The sequence below is a fragment of the Rana temporaria genome, chromosome 1, assembly GCF_905171775.1.
Source record: "Rana temporaria chromosome 1, aRanTem1.1, whole genome shotgun sequence".
NCBI classification, from domain to species: Eukaryota; Metazoa; Chordata; class Amphibia; order Anura; family Ranidae; genus Rana; species Rana temporaria.
This window is the reverse complement of record NC_053489.1, coordinates 44198124-44213351: the sequence shown is the minus strand read 5'-3', so window position 1 is coordinate 44213351 and position 15228 is coordinate 44198124. Positions and strand designations below refer to the sequence as shown.

Here is a 15228-nt window from a genome sequence, read left to right as displayed (position 1 = left end):
GTATGTACGGACGTATTTTTTTTTTAAAAACAGCCGATTCTAATTGTCATTAATCTCATAAATGCAAACCTCCACTTTAAAGCTGCGTTCCGCTGATTATTTTTTGCAGCTGCTGACTTTTAAAATAAGGAAACCTCATCTGTCCCTCGGCTCTCGGGTGCTGCCGCCGCCATCATCGGTAGAAAAATCAGGAAGTTCCATTCCTATTATAATAAAATATATAATGGTGGCAAGGACACAGGGCAACAGGAGTTCGATGCATTTGTCGAACATCTGCCCATTCCATCCTTATTAGAGGAACACAAAGCCTTCTTGGATAGGGATATCGCTGTTGAAGAGGTTCTGGCTGCTATTAAGCAGGCCCCCAAGGGTAAAGCACCGGGACCGGACGGGTTCACGACCCTTTATTATAAAAAATTTTCCACCCTACTGGCTCCCTCCCTAACGCGCGTCTTTAGAGATATACAGAAAGGTGGTCCCATAGACTCTGATTCTAACAGAGCCTTTATAACTCTTATTCCCAAACCCCACAAGGACCATAGTGATGTAGCCAATTACCGACCCATATCCTTAATTAATACGGACCTAAAACTACTTACAAAAATTTTGGCAAATAGGATGTTGACATTTTTGGCCGACTATATTCACCCTGACCAGGTGGGTTTTCTGCCCCATAGACAGGCAGCTGACCAGATCAGGAGGGCGATTGATCTTATATCAATATTACGCTCGTCGTGGGATGGGGGACTACACCGAAAAGGGATGTTGCTATCCCTAGATATCTGCAAAGCATTTGATTCCTTGTCATGGCCCTTTCTATTTCGAGTATTGGACAAATGGAATTTTGGCCCAGCCTTTTTGGCCTCTTTGCAGTCTCTATATAGCTCCCCTTCTGCGCAAATACTGTTGAGAGGTCACAAATCCGACTTGATACCGATCTCTTCGGGCACTAGGCAGGGATGCCCATTATCCCCCATTCTATTTGTCATAGCCTTTGAAACCTTAGCTATAGCAATCCGCCATCATCCGGATGTTCTGGGTATAGAAAGTGGGGGGAAGTATCATAAATGCGCATTATTTGCGGACGACCTCCTATTGTTTATTACATCTCCCCATACCACCATACCGAATCTCCTGTCCCTATTAGACCGTTTCGGTAAAATTTCGGGCCTATTGATTAATCGGGACAAGTCGGAGGCACTGAATGTAAACTTGCCAACCTCAACGTTAGAAAGTATTAAAGCTCAATTCCCTTTTAAGTGGCAACAGTCGTCCCTTTCTTATTTGGGCATTAAATTGACTTCCGATGTGTCCACATTATTCAAGACTAACTACCCGCCCCTATTTGCCCGCTTGATTGAAGACGTGAAGACATGGTCCGATATAAGCTTGTCCTGGGTGGGCAGAATCGCCTCAGTTAAGATGATTGTTCTTCCACGGTTATTGTATTTCTTTCGGGTTCTGCCGATCCCAGTACCTGCCGCTGATATACGCCGCTTTCAATCTCAAATTTTTCACTATATCTGGGGTCCGAAAGGCCCTAGAATAGCTCGAACAACATTATACACATCCAAAGAGGAGGGGGGCTTGGGAGTGCCCGAGTTTCGCAAGTATTATTTAGCAGCACAGTTGACTCAATTAACCCAAATACACAGCCGTCACTATTGTCCTGAGTGGGTCTCCCTGGAGGCTCAGGCGTGTTCTCCATTAGCTATGGACCTTGTCCTGTGGACATCCCCTAAATACCGCAAAGCGATTTTGAGTCCAACACTCTCTCATTCCCTTAATGTTTGGGAAATGGGATGTAGAAGATGGGCTCTAAGGTCAGCACATACCCCAGTGGCCCCCCTGTTTGGCAATCCTCGGTTTCCTCCGGGCAGGCGTCCCGACGGATTTAGATGGTGGGTCAACAAGGGATTATTACGGATAGGAGATTATTTTGACCACAGGGGAATACGCCCGTCATCATATTACATAGACAGCTTGGAGATGCCTTCCTCGGAGAGTTACCGCTTACAGCAAATTCAGCATTTTCTCCGTTCGTTAGAGAACAATGGGTCCGACTTGACAACGCGCACTGCCTTCGAGAGTAGGTGTGTGCAGGACTCGGCTCTCCGGGGGGGCATCTCTACGCTCTATAAACAGCTGACCACACCTCTCACTAGGCTCCCGTATCAAGTGGCATGGGAGAGGGACTTGAACATTAGTCCTGAGGCGGGGGATTGGCGTAGTTGGAGTACAAGAATTCATAAAGGCATCCTCAATGTGGCTTTGATAGAGGCGGGTTACAAGGTACAAGCCAGATGGTACTTGGTGCCGGAGCGACTCTCCAGAATGTATCCTGGTGTCTCATCCTCCTGTTTCAGGGGTTGTGGGCAGGTGGGCACACCACTTCATGTGTGGTGGACATGCCCTAGGGTGCGTCGCTTTTGGATCAGGGTCCACGCGCTTATTCATTCGGTCACAATGGTGAATATCATTAAAGACGCCTCAGTCGCCCTCCTAAACAAACCAGTGGATAATATTCCCAGACATGCCCAGACTTTGATATTTTTTATTTTTTTAGCTGCTAAGATAGCTATTGCGACAGCTTGGAAAAGCCCCATTGTAGACTTAACATTGCTAAAACGGAAATTAAACTGGATCATGTTAAATGAGAAAATAGTGAGCGTTTTAAATGACAAACAACCCCTTTTTGAAAAGACGTGGTCTCCCTGGCTCACTTACTTACAGGCCCCTGCGACATAGAGATGCCTTTTCAGTCGATCGATCAAAGATTCCCGGATGGACACACCCTTCTCTCTTCTTTCTTCTCCTGTTTCTTCTTTCTTCTATCTCTAGTGCCTTGCCCTTGTGGATTCTCTGAATTACCCCCCCCCCCATCCCCCCTCCCCGTTTATTTTTTTTTTTTTTTAAAACCTAGACCTTTTCTGTAATGTTGGGGACTAAGGACTCCCCTACCGGGGTCATTTAGGTTTAATATATGCTGAAGGTATCTTACTTGTTATGATTTTGAGCTGCCCAGATCCTCTAGTTGTGAGTTTACTCGTCCCTGACTCCTACGAAGTGACTCAGCTATCTTAACTATCTGTAAAATGTGTTGTCTGATGGAGAATTTGGGCTCCGAGGGACTTCAATATCTAAATATTGGTCATTGATTGGCCTTCAGTATTAGTTATGTTATGTAGAGGGGCCGCAATTCAGGATCCATCCCTCAATTTGGGTCAATAATGGTTCTATATTTAGTATAGCAAGCATTTGTAGTAATGTGATATTGTCTATATGCTTGGATGCCTGCTCATATGTTACCCAGTATCATTTTCCCTCCTACTTTTGTTTGTTATGATTGAAATTATTTTTCTTTTTTTTTTTTTTTTTTCTCTGATTGTTTTCCCCCCTTTTTTTTTTTTTTTTTTACTTTCCTTTCCCCCCTTTTTTTTTCTTTTTATTACGACTTACTATGTGCAGAGCATGCGAGGATTGTTCGCTGCTCTCTGTGTTGACGCATATAATCTTTACTTGAAAAACAAATAAAAATCATTGAAACAGAAAAATCAGGAAGTGAAACCTTCACTTCCCGGTTCCCTACTGCGCATGCGCGATCCCACTGGTTCCTGCTGTCTTCTGGGACCTGTGTCTCTCCTAGAAGACAGCGGGGGTGGGTGGAGGAGGCGCTGGATGTGGTGTAGATAGCTGCAGGTGGCTTGACTATCTATGCCCGGAAGTGGGAGCAAATACCTGTATCAGGTATCTGCTCTCCCCTTAAAGGTGCCAAATGACACCGGAGGGGGGGATAGGGGGGATTGCGAAAAGCGGAAGTTCAATTTTTGGGTGGGTCCCCGCTTTAATATTAAAATATTGGCACCCCCTAAGCCCCCCCACCATTCGCTATTGGTTGGGCTCGGGGCGCATTGCTCTGCGCTTCTGAGCCCACCCTTTTTCTAATCAAGTGCTTAAAAAACAAAAAGTAAAACACCCCCATTGGAATCCATGCATCCAGCGCCCTGCATGTATATTATGGGGCCGGACGCATGGATGGGGGGCGCGTCACCTGTGCGCCCCTAACAGACAGGCTGCCCCTGCATTGGAAAAGGATAAGAATACTTATTTTCTGATATTTAGGGCTCCGTTAAACAGATTTCCCCTCCCAAAAGCTGGCTATACACAACCATGGAGCCATTGGTTCCCCCGTCCATCTGAAATCTACACTGCCAGCTATTGTATTCTAACAGCCAGCACTCTCAGCATACCTGAACAGTGGCTGTGTCTGATTGGATGCAGTTGCTGCTTGCCCATCAGTTTTCTGCCCTGATTTCTCCTGATTTGCAGATCTAGGTATTTCGGACAGGATGAGGCCAACAAGGCAACCAACAGCTCAAATTTTGACCGGCTCATGAGGAACCTGCTGAAGTCTGTGCCATGTATGGCCAAGCTTAATGTCTACAGTTTCATCAGACAAGAGGTAAACAAAAACTGCAACAAGGACACAAACATACACAATGGGATTTTCCGTCGGAAAAACCTTGGATGCTTTTTCTGATGGAATTTTGCTCAAACTTGTCTTGCAATAAACACGGTCACACAAATCTGGTCGGGAATTCCGACCGTCAAGAACGCGGTGACATACAACACGTACGACAAGCCGAGATTAATGAAGTTCAATAGGCAGTTTGGCTCTTCTGCTTGATTCTGAGCATGCGTGTTTTTTTGCGCATCGAAATTGCATATAGACGTCGGAAAAATTGAGAACCAGCTCTCAGAATTCCGACAGAAAAATTCCGATGGAGCCTACAGACACGGTCGGAATTTTGCATTGGACATTTCTTGTCGGAATTTCCGATCGTGTGTACGCAGCATTAGAAACATTTCTGTTCCCTTCCTTGTTTTCCCTCATTTAACCACTTAAGCCCCGGACCAATATGCTGCTAAATGCCCAAAGGCATTTTTACAATTCGGCACTGCGTCGCTTTAACAGACAATTGCGCGGTCGTGCGACGTGGCTCCCAAACAAAATTGGCGTCCTTTTTTCCCCACAAATAGAGCTTTCTTTTGGTGGTATTTGATCACCTCTGCGGTTTTTATTTTTTGCGCTATAAACAAAAATAGAGCGACAATTTTGAAAAAAATTCTATATTTTTTACTTTTTGCTGTAATAAATATCCCCCAAAAACATATATAATTTTATTTTTTCCTCAGTTTAGGCCGATACGTATTCTTCTACATATTTTTGGTAAAAAAAAAAATCGCAATAAGCGTTTATCGATTGGTTTGCGCAAAATTTAGAGCGTTTACAAAATAGGGGATAGTTTTATTATTTTTATTTTTTTTACTACTAATGGCGGCGATCAGCGATTTTTTTCGTAACTGCGGCATTATGGCGGACACTTCGGACAATTTTGACACATTTTTGGGACCATTGTCATTTTCACAGCAAAAAATGCATTTAAATTGCATTGTTTATTGTGAAAATGACAGTTGCAGTTTGGGAGTTAACCACAGGGGGCGCTGTAGGAGTTAGGGTTCACCTAGTGTGTGTTTACAACTGTAGGGGGGTGTGGCTGTAGGACTGACGTCATCAATCGAGTCTCCCTATAAAAGGGATCACTCATGTAGCGGGGGGGGGGGGGTCCCGATCGGACCCCCGACCCGCGGAAAGGCAATGACGTACCTGTATGCCCATTTGCCTGTACGTGCCATTCTGTAGACGTAAATAGGCGTGCGGCGGTCGGGAAGTGGTTAAAGAGAACCTTGGGATTACTGTATGACTTTCCTGGAAATCACTGAAGTCCAAACCAGGACACACAGCAAGTCAATCTGTTCGCCTCTCTAGTCTCAAATTCCATTGAAAAACTGCCAAAGCCAACACTGCAGAATCTGCTGAGCGAGCACCGGACACATTTCACCCAGAGGGTTGCTCACCACTGCTCGGATCCTGAATCACGTTCTTGGGGATAGGACACTGGCGACTTTCTCGATTGAAATATCTATTGGTCGGGGAGAACTGTCGTAGGGTGAGACGCAGGGTATGAGAACTCCTTCCATCTGTATACAGTCTAGGGAGATAAAAGTTAACAATTAATCGACCCTACAAAGGCATCTCCCTGTAAAATGTGCAATGTTGTATGTTCTATACACAGAAAACTACCGTATTTTCCGGCGGCGTATAAGACGAGCTTTTACACCTTAATTACACTGCCAAAGAGCGGGGGTTGTCTTATACGCCGGGTGCAGAGGCCGCCAGATGAATGTGAAGCCCGCCGGATGCTCGGTAATACTGTTACATACAGTATGCGCCGCTCAGTCAATCCCGGCGGGCGATGCACTCTGTTGCTGAATACAGAGCTTGTTAAAGCGGAGGTTCACCCGTACATAACACATTTTCCCCTTAGATTCCTGCTCGTTTTGTCTAGGGGAATCGGCTAGTTGTTTTAAAATATGAGCTGTACTTACCGTTTACGAGATGCATCCTCTCCGTCGCTTCCGGGTATGGGCTGCGGGAATGGGCGTTCCTTCTTGATTGACAGTCTTCCGAGAGGCTTCCGACGGTCGCATCCATCGCGTCACGATTTTCCGAAAGAAGCCGAACGTCGGTGCGCAGGCGCAGTATAGAGCCACACCGACGTTCGGCTTCTTTCGGCTATGAGTGACGCGATGGATAAGACCGTCGGAAGCCTCTCGGAAGACTGTCAATCAAGAAGGAACGCCCGCTCCCGAAGACCCATACCCGGAAGCGGCGGAGAAGATGTATCTCGAAAACGGTAAGTACTGCTCATATTTTAAAACAAATAGCCGATTCCCCTAGACCAAAGTAGAATACAATGCTTGCCGCGATTGGCTCACTGCTGTATACTGCAATGAGTGTCACCGTTTTCTGGGCAAACTGGAAGGCAATGGAAGGCAATGGAAAGCAATTGAAAGCAATGGAAAGCAATGGAAAGCAATGGAAAGCAATGGAAAGCAATGGAAAGCAATGGAAAGCAATGGAAAGCAATGGAAAGCTGGCTGCTGGCTCCCGAAGCAATCACTCGCGCGACAATCCCGTGCAAGGCAATTGCTACACACGATCATTTTTCGGCATGAAAGAAAACATCGTTTTCCAGCATGTCCAAAAAACGAAATTTTTCCAACTTCATCATTAAAAACGACGTTGCCCACACACCATCGTTTTTAAAAAATTATGAACGCGGTGACGTACAACGGCACTATAAAGGGGAATTTTTAAAACAACGTTAAAAAATGCAGCATGTTCGGATTTTTTTTGTCGTTTTTTAGAAGCCGAAAAATAATGTGTAGCCCACACACCATCATTTTAAATGACGTTTTTAAAAACGTTTTTTTTTTTAATGCTGAAAAATGATCGTTTGTACGCGGCATTAGTTTTCACATCTACTTTAACCTGAATGAAAATGAAAAACGTACACTTACCTATTTAAAAGGCTCCGGAGTAGTTCCTCGATCTTTAGTTTTACTTCCGATACTGTGGAACATTTTTTAAATGAATCTTCTTCACTGAGAGACTGTTTTGAAAAACAAAACAAAAAAAAACACATCATACAGGAATGGTGACCTAAATAAAGTCTGTACAATAAAACCTAACAATAAGAAAAAAAAAGAGATTTTTAATACAGCTTACCTGTAAAATCTTTTTCTTGGAGTACATCACGGGACACAGAGCGGCATTCATTACTATATGGGTTATATGGAGTACCTTCAGGTGTAGACACTGGCAATCTCAAACAGGAAATGCCCCTCCCTATATAACCCCCTCCCATAGGAGGAGTACCTCAGTTTTGTAGCAAGCAGTATGCCTCCCAAAATGGTCCTCAAAAAAGAGGGGTGGGAGCTCTGTGTCCCGTGATGTACTCCAAGAAAAAGATTTTACAGGTAAGCTGTATTAAAAATCTCTTTTTCTTTATCGTACATCACGGGACACAGAGCGGCATTCATTACTATATGGGATGTCCCAAAGCAATGCTTACAATGAGGGGAGGGAGAACATCTCCAAGACAAAAGGATTTAATTTAGAGATATACTCAAATCATAATAAATCCAACTTAGTTGAGAAAAATAAAATTTTTAAATTTAACTCGAACAAGAGGAGCCCCCGGAATCCGAGGGTCTCAAACTGCAGCCTGCAGCACTGCCTGCCCGAAGGCAGTATCAGTATTCCTTCTTACGTCCAACTTGTAGAATTTTGTAAACGTGTGGACAGAAGACCAGGTTGCCGCCTTGCAAACTTGAGCCATAGAGATCTGGTGGTGTGCTGCCCAGGAGGCGCCCATGGCTCTAGTAGAATGAGCCTTTAATGATACTGGAGGAGGCAACCCTTTCAAGCCGTAGGCCTGAGTGATTAATTGCTTAATCCACCTAGAAATGGTGGACTTTGCAGCTGCCTGCCCCCTTCTTGGGCCCATCCGGTAGAATGAACAGCACATCTGTCTTCCGGATCTTCTTTGTAGCTTTAAGATAGGCCTTCATGGCCCTGACAATATCCAAGGTATGCAGCAACCCTTCCTTTCTGGAAGTAGGTTTAGGGAAGAAGGATGGTAATACCAAATCCTGGTTCAAATGAAAACTGGATATGACCTTCGGAAGGAAGGAAGGATGAGGGCGGAGAACGACCCTGTCCTTATGAAAAACAAGATATGGTTCCTTACAGGATAAGGCTGCCAGCTCCGAAACTCTTCTTGCGGAAACTATGGCAACCAAAAATACTAACTTCCTTGTCAGTAGAACCAAAGGAATATCAGCCAACGGCTCAAACGGTTGTTTCTGTAAACTTGACAGAACAAGATTTAAATCCCACGGACAAAGCGGGGATTTAACTGGAGGTCTAATACGTAAGACCCCTTGAAGGAAGGTCTTAACCAGCGAGTGGGTGGCCAGCGGCCGCTGAAACCACACTGACAGAGCAGAAATCTGTCCTTTGATTGTGCTTAATGCCAATCCTTTATCCACTCCTAGCTGGAGAAAACTTAATACTCTATCGATGGTAAATTTGCGAGAAAGCCATCGCTTGGACTCACACCAGCCTACATAGGCCTTCCAGACCCTGTAATAAATCACCCTAGAGACCGGTTTCCTGGCTCTGATTAGGGTAGAGATTACTTTCTGAGACAGACCTCTACCCCTGAGAATCAGGGATTCAGCTTCCAGGCCGTCAAATTTAGATGCCGTAAGGCAGGGTGGAGGATCGGACCTTGCGATAGCAGGTCTGGCCGTAGAGGAAGAGTCCAAGGGTCTCCCACTACCATCCTTAAGATTAGTGAGTACCATGCCCTTCTGGGCCATGCTGGAGCTACCAGGATGACTGGTATGTGCTCCACCCGGATCCTGCGCAGCAGGCGGGGTAGGAACTGGAGCGGGGGAAACGCATAAAGAAGTTTGAACTGATGCCAAGGGCAAACCAACGCATCGGTTCCGCAGGCCATCGGATCCCTTGAGCGGGACATGAACCTGTCTAGTTTCTTGTTGAGTCTCGATGCCATGATATCCACGTCCGGCACTCCCCATCTTTGGCAGAGTGCTTGAAAGACTAGTGGATGCAGAGACCATTCCCCCGGCCATAGAGTCTGGCGGCTTAAGAAGTCCGCCTGAAAGTTGTCCACTCCTGGAATGAATATTGCCGATATGCAGGGCACATGAGCCTCTGCCCATAGAAGAATCAAGCTCACCTCTCTCTGAGCGGCTTGACTCCTGGTTCCCCCTTGGTGATTTATGTATGCCACGGCCGTGGCATTGTCTGATTGAATTCTCACCGGGAACCCCTGCAATTTTGACGTCCAAGCCCTGAGGGCTAGTCGAGCAGCTCTGAGCTCCAAGATGTTGATGGGCAACTGCTTCTCTGGCTTTGCCCAAGTACCTTGGCGAGTGCAACCATCCAAAATTGCTCCCCAGCCCGTCAGGCTGGCGTCTGTGGTCACTATCTTCCAAGCCACTGGGCTGAAAGACCTCCCCTTCAGTAGATTCTGAGGGTCTAACCACCAACACAGACTTTGTCGGACTCTTGATGAGAGCGGCAACGGGATATCCAAGGCCTGTGGCCTTCTGCTCCATGCTGACAGGATGGCTGCCTGTAGGATGCGAGTGTGGCTCTGGGCGTATGGTACCGCCTCGAATGTGGCCACCATCTTGCCTAGTAACCTCATACATAGGCGAATAGTCGGTTCTTTCTTGCTTAGAACCAGTAGGATTAATTCCTTGATGGCTTTTACCTTCCTCAGAGGTAGGAACACTCCTTGTTGTTCTGTGTCTAATCTCATGCCGAGATATTCCAACTGCTTTGTGGGCTGGAAAGCTGACTTTTCTCGATTTAGGACCCAGCCGAACCTCTCGAGGTATTGGACCGTGAGGGCCACTGCTCGCTCCAAGCCGGGAGACGAGTGATCTATGACTAGGAGGTCGTCCAGGTATGCTAGGATCGTGACCCCTTGGATCCTTAGTTTGGCTAGGATTGGAGCTAGGACCTTCGTGAACACCCGGGGGGCCGTAGCCAACCCGAAGGGAAGCGCCACGAATTGGAAGTGACGCGAAGCCACCATGAAGCGTAGATATCTTTGATGTGGCTGATAAATTGGAACATGAAGGTAGGCATCCTTTATGTCTATGGACGCCATGAAGTCGTCCTTCTGGAGTGTGGCAGCTGCTGACCGCACGGATTCCATCCGAAATGAGCGGATCTTTAGATATGCATTTACCATCTTTAGGTCCAAAATTGGCCTGACATCTCCATTGGATTTTGGGATGATGAATAGGTTGGAGTAGAAACCCAGCCCCTGTTCCAGGACTGGTACCTCTACTATTACTTCCTGGGAAAGTAGATGATCTAATGCCGATCTTAATGCGGCTCCCTTTTCCGGATCGTTTGGAATCCTCGACTTCTGGAAATGAGGAGGAGGAAACCTTAGGAAATCTAATTTGTAGCCTGTGGCCACGGAAGACCGTACCCACTCGTCGGGAATGCTGGCTTCCCAAATCTCTGAAAAGAGTCGCAGCCTTCCCCCCACCTTCGTGGGTGGGGGCGCCCCTTCATAAGGTTGGCTTGGGGGCTGGTTTTGCTGGTTTGCGAAACCACTGCCTTTTGCCTCTAACAGCCTGTCCTTGTGATCTGCTGTTGAAGCCGAAGTTTGCTTTTGCAGGAGGCCGTCGATACTGCTTGGCATTAGAGGGCCCCTGCCCAGGGGAATACTGTCGTTTAAACGCAGGTCCCTGAACCTTCTTCTTAGTTGGCAAGAGAGTACTCTTGCCGTTTGAAATGGTCTGAATGTATTTATCTAGGTCTTCTCCGAAGAGTCGTCCTCCATGGAAGGGGAACCCTACCAGGAGCTTCTTGCATGGGGGCTCAGCCTCCCAGCTTTTTAACCATAAGAGTCTTCTCATATGGATAAGGGATAACGATAAACGTGACGCTTGCTGGATAGAATCCTTGATTGCGTCTACCGTAAAACATATGGCCTTAGGGACATCCGAAAATTTTTCTGCCTGCTGGGCCGGAATAAGTTCAAGCATTTGCTTAAATTGATCCGATAATGCTTGAGCGACCCCAATCGCAGCCACAGCTGGCTGTACTACTGCCCCTGCAGTAGTGAAGGAGTTCTTAAGTAGTGCTTCCAAGCGCTTATCAACTGGATCCTTGAACACCTGTATGTTTTCTACAGGGCATGTTAACGATCTGTTAACACATGAGATGGCTGCGTCCACTGCAGGAGTAGCCCATCTTTTGGAAAATTTTTCTTCCATAGGATATAGGACAGAGAACCTTTTAGGTGGTAAGAAGATCTTATCTGGCTTGTTCCAATCTTGGAACAAAATTCCCTCTAATAGAGGATGGATCGGAAACACAGCATTGCTTTGAGGCGCCCTCAGTGAGCCCAAAGCTGAAACCGTCGATACCTGGAGATCTGGTACTGGCAAGTTGAATGTCCTATGGACCAAGTCCGACAATCCTTGAATCCACCAGCTCTCCCTCAGGGAGACTGCCCCAGACTCCTCTGTATCCGGGTCTTCGATCCCTGAACCTACTTGGTCCGTGTCCAAGAGGTCGTCCAATTCCCCTGAGGAAAGGACCTCCTCTTCTGAGGGTCCGCGCTCGGGCGACGGAGATCTATTCCGCTTACTGCCCCGCATAGCTGCGGATATCATTTTTCCCATGCTTTTCTGCATCTCTTTTAAAGAGGTGAGTAATACCTCCTCCGTGACCATCTTAGGGTTGGACTGACCCGCGTCAGCTCCAGCCCCAGATCCCGATGGCCCCAAGGCTCCCTGTAGGGAAAACAGCGGCATACCATGGTACAATACCGAGGTACACCTGCTACCTATTGGTATTTGGAACTATAAAAGTTAATTGTCCAAACACCTGTTTGGGGGATAAAAAAAAATGCTTCCTCTCCCCTAGATGACTTTTTTTTTTTTTTTTGTTTTTGTTTCAAATCCAGGAAAGAAAAAACATTCTGTCCCCCTGAGTAGTATTGCAAAGAAAAACTATGAGATGGAAAAGAAACAGCCTATTTCTAGGCTTGACAAAACAGTCCTCTGAAGACTGCAATATCCTTTCTGGCCACTGTGTGTCCTCGGCGCCCCGTGCTGCCGCTCTGGTCTTTCTCCTCAGTTCCAAAGTATTGATGGAACAAACAAGGAAGGGCCGCCCCTTCCTTTAAGCCACTGACCCGCCCTTCCCCCCCAGCAACCTCAAACAGGAAATGCCCCTCCCGACAGGGGGAGGGGGGGGGGATTTTGGGAGGAAGGGACCTCTCTGTTCCAGCAAACTGCAGCCTGCAGCCTGGAACCATGAGGAGGTCAGCGTTTTGCCTGCTTGCAGGCTCTGAGGAGGAAGACTGAATGGAGCATCGCCTGGAGGCCTGCAGGTAAGCAAAGCTCTCTGACACACACATATATTTTTATATAACACAGGCCCCACTCAATGCTTTTCCAACACTACAAGGGAGGTCACATCTTATGGGGAATAATACATAGAGAGCCATCCTATCTTTATGATATGTGACTAGTTTGCCAGATGCAGTGCATAACTTTAGGCATGTCCCCTGTGACCCCCCAGAAAAAAACCTGCTAAGAACCAAGTTCCGCAAGTTTTCCCCTCACTTACCTGCTCCATGCCGCAGGACTTTGCCAAGCAAGAGGCCCAATCTTCCCCCATCTCCGTGGGGATGTCTAGACCTTCAGGCCCTGGGTTCCTATGAAGGATCCACTGTCCTGGGCCCATATAGCACCCTGGCAACAGAAAACTTTAGGTACCCAAAGGTTTCTAAGTTCTGGGCCCAGGGTCCAGCTCTCTAAAAAGAAAAGCATTATGGGCTATACCCCAAGGGTTTGGGGTCCGGTTACTGACCACTTTAGCGCTGAGGCTTTTTTGGACAGAACCGGTAGCTCACCTAATCCCAAGGATGCGGAGGCAAGCTAAACCATGACTAACACCTAAGACACTGGCGTAAAAACTGAGGTACTCCTCCTATGGGAGGGGGTTATATAGGGAGGGGCATTTCCTGTTTGAGATTGCCAGTGTCTACACCTGAAGGTACTCCATATAACCCATATAGTAATGAATGCCGCTCTGTGTCCCGTGATGTACGATAAAGAAAATAAGATAAACAGGCGACAAAGTAACGGACCAAAATATATATATATATATATATATATATATATATATATATATATATATAAATCGATTTATCGATCTATCTATCTATATACACACACATGCATTGTCAAAAGTATTGGGACGCCTGCATTTACACGCACATGGACTTTAACCACATAATGACCGAGCCTCTTTCTGAGATTTGTTGTTTACAAGTTAAAAACATTTTTATTTATTGCTAGAAAATTACGTAGAACCCCCAAACATTATACATTTTCTTTTTCTAACATCCTAGAACACAGGTGTCAAACACAAAGCCCGCGGGCTGAATCCGGCCCTCCAGGCCCTTTCATGTGGCCCTCGCACCTCTGCTGCAGCTGCAGGAGAGCTCCAGCCCTCCTCTGGTCCTACTCCAGATCCTTACTTTCTGCTTTCAAGCAATGCATCCAGCTTCTTCCCAGCAGCAGCATAAGGAAAGGGGGGTGCAATGTGATGTAAGGGAGAGTGGGGGACACAACTTCTGATGGTGGGGTGGCTCTTGACATCTAATGTAAGGGGAGGGGATGCGCTATACATCTAATATTACAGATACAACTGGCCCTTTTGAGGACAATCGTAATGCTGATGCGGCCCACGATGAAATTGAGTTTGACACCCCTGCCCTGGAGAATAAAATGGCGGTCATTGCAATACTTTATGTCACACCATTACAAGCGCACCTTTTTAGGAAAAAAAAACACTTTTTTTAGTTAAAAAATAAGACAACAGTTAAGTTAGCCCAATTTTTTTTTTATATTGTAAAAAATAATGTTACGCCGAGTAAATGGATACCCAACATGTCACGCTTCAAAATTGCGCCTGCTCGTGTAATCGCGACAAACGTACCCTTAAAAATCTCCATAGGCGACATTTAAAAAATTCTGCAGGTTGCATGTTTTGAGCTACAGAGGAGGTCTAGGGCTAGAATTATTGCTCTCGCTCTACCAATCGCGGCGATACCTCACATGTGTGGTTTAAACACCATTTTCATATGCGGGCGCTACTCACATATTTTTTTTCTTATTTATTATACCTTTTATTTTTTACACTGTTCTTTCAAAAAAAAAAAAAAAAAAAATTTGTGTCACTTTTATTCCTATTACAAGGAATGTAAATATATCTTGCAATAGAAGAAAAAACAGCTCATATTTACACAAAAAAATATATATAAATATATATATTTTTTGGCATTTGAAGAAATGAAAAAAAAAAATGTCTCTGTAAGAGCTATGGGCAGAAGTGTTGCTTCCGCCCTGCTATGGTATGCATCTTCCCCTCACTTGTCTCCATACCCAGCCTGAAAGAGAACCCGATCGCACCCGATCAAGCGCTGGAGGGCGCGGGAGAGTGGCGGGGGAGCTCTCTCCCACCGCTGATAAAAGTGATCTTGCGGCGAAAAGAGACCACTATTATCGGAGTCCGGACCGCCGGCTGAAGAAGAGGATACCTGGGTTATTAAGGCAGCCAGCTGCTGACATAACAAAGATATCCCTCTTCGAACAGCCAACTTATATCAGCGTGCCGTGGTCCGGAAGTGGTTAATGGCATCCCAGTCTTATAGCTAGTCTGAATCTGTGGTGTCATACACAGCCCAT

The 15228-nt window shown here is 46.1% G+C and overlaps 1 protein-coding gene across 2 annotated transcripts in view; it reads right to left on the bottom strand.

The window, feature by feature from the left end:
- The window catches only part of POLI (DNA polymerase iota), a 62491-nt gene that overhangs the window by 15200 nt on the left and 32063 nt on the right, over nt 1-15228 (bottom strand). For both annotated transcript variants that reach the window (XM_040337144.1, XM_040337155.1), the window contains exons 7-8: nt 7426-7517; nt 5920-6053 (exon numbers count right to left, since the gene is read on the bottom strand). In XM_040337144.1, the coding sequence (XP_040193078.1) occupies nt 5920-6053; nt 7426-7517 (226 nt within the window). The remainder of the gene's footprint in view (nt 1-5919; nt 6054-7425; nt 7518-15228) is intronic.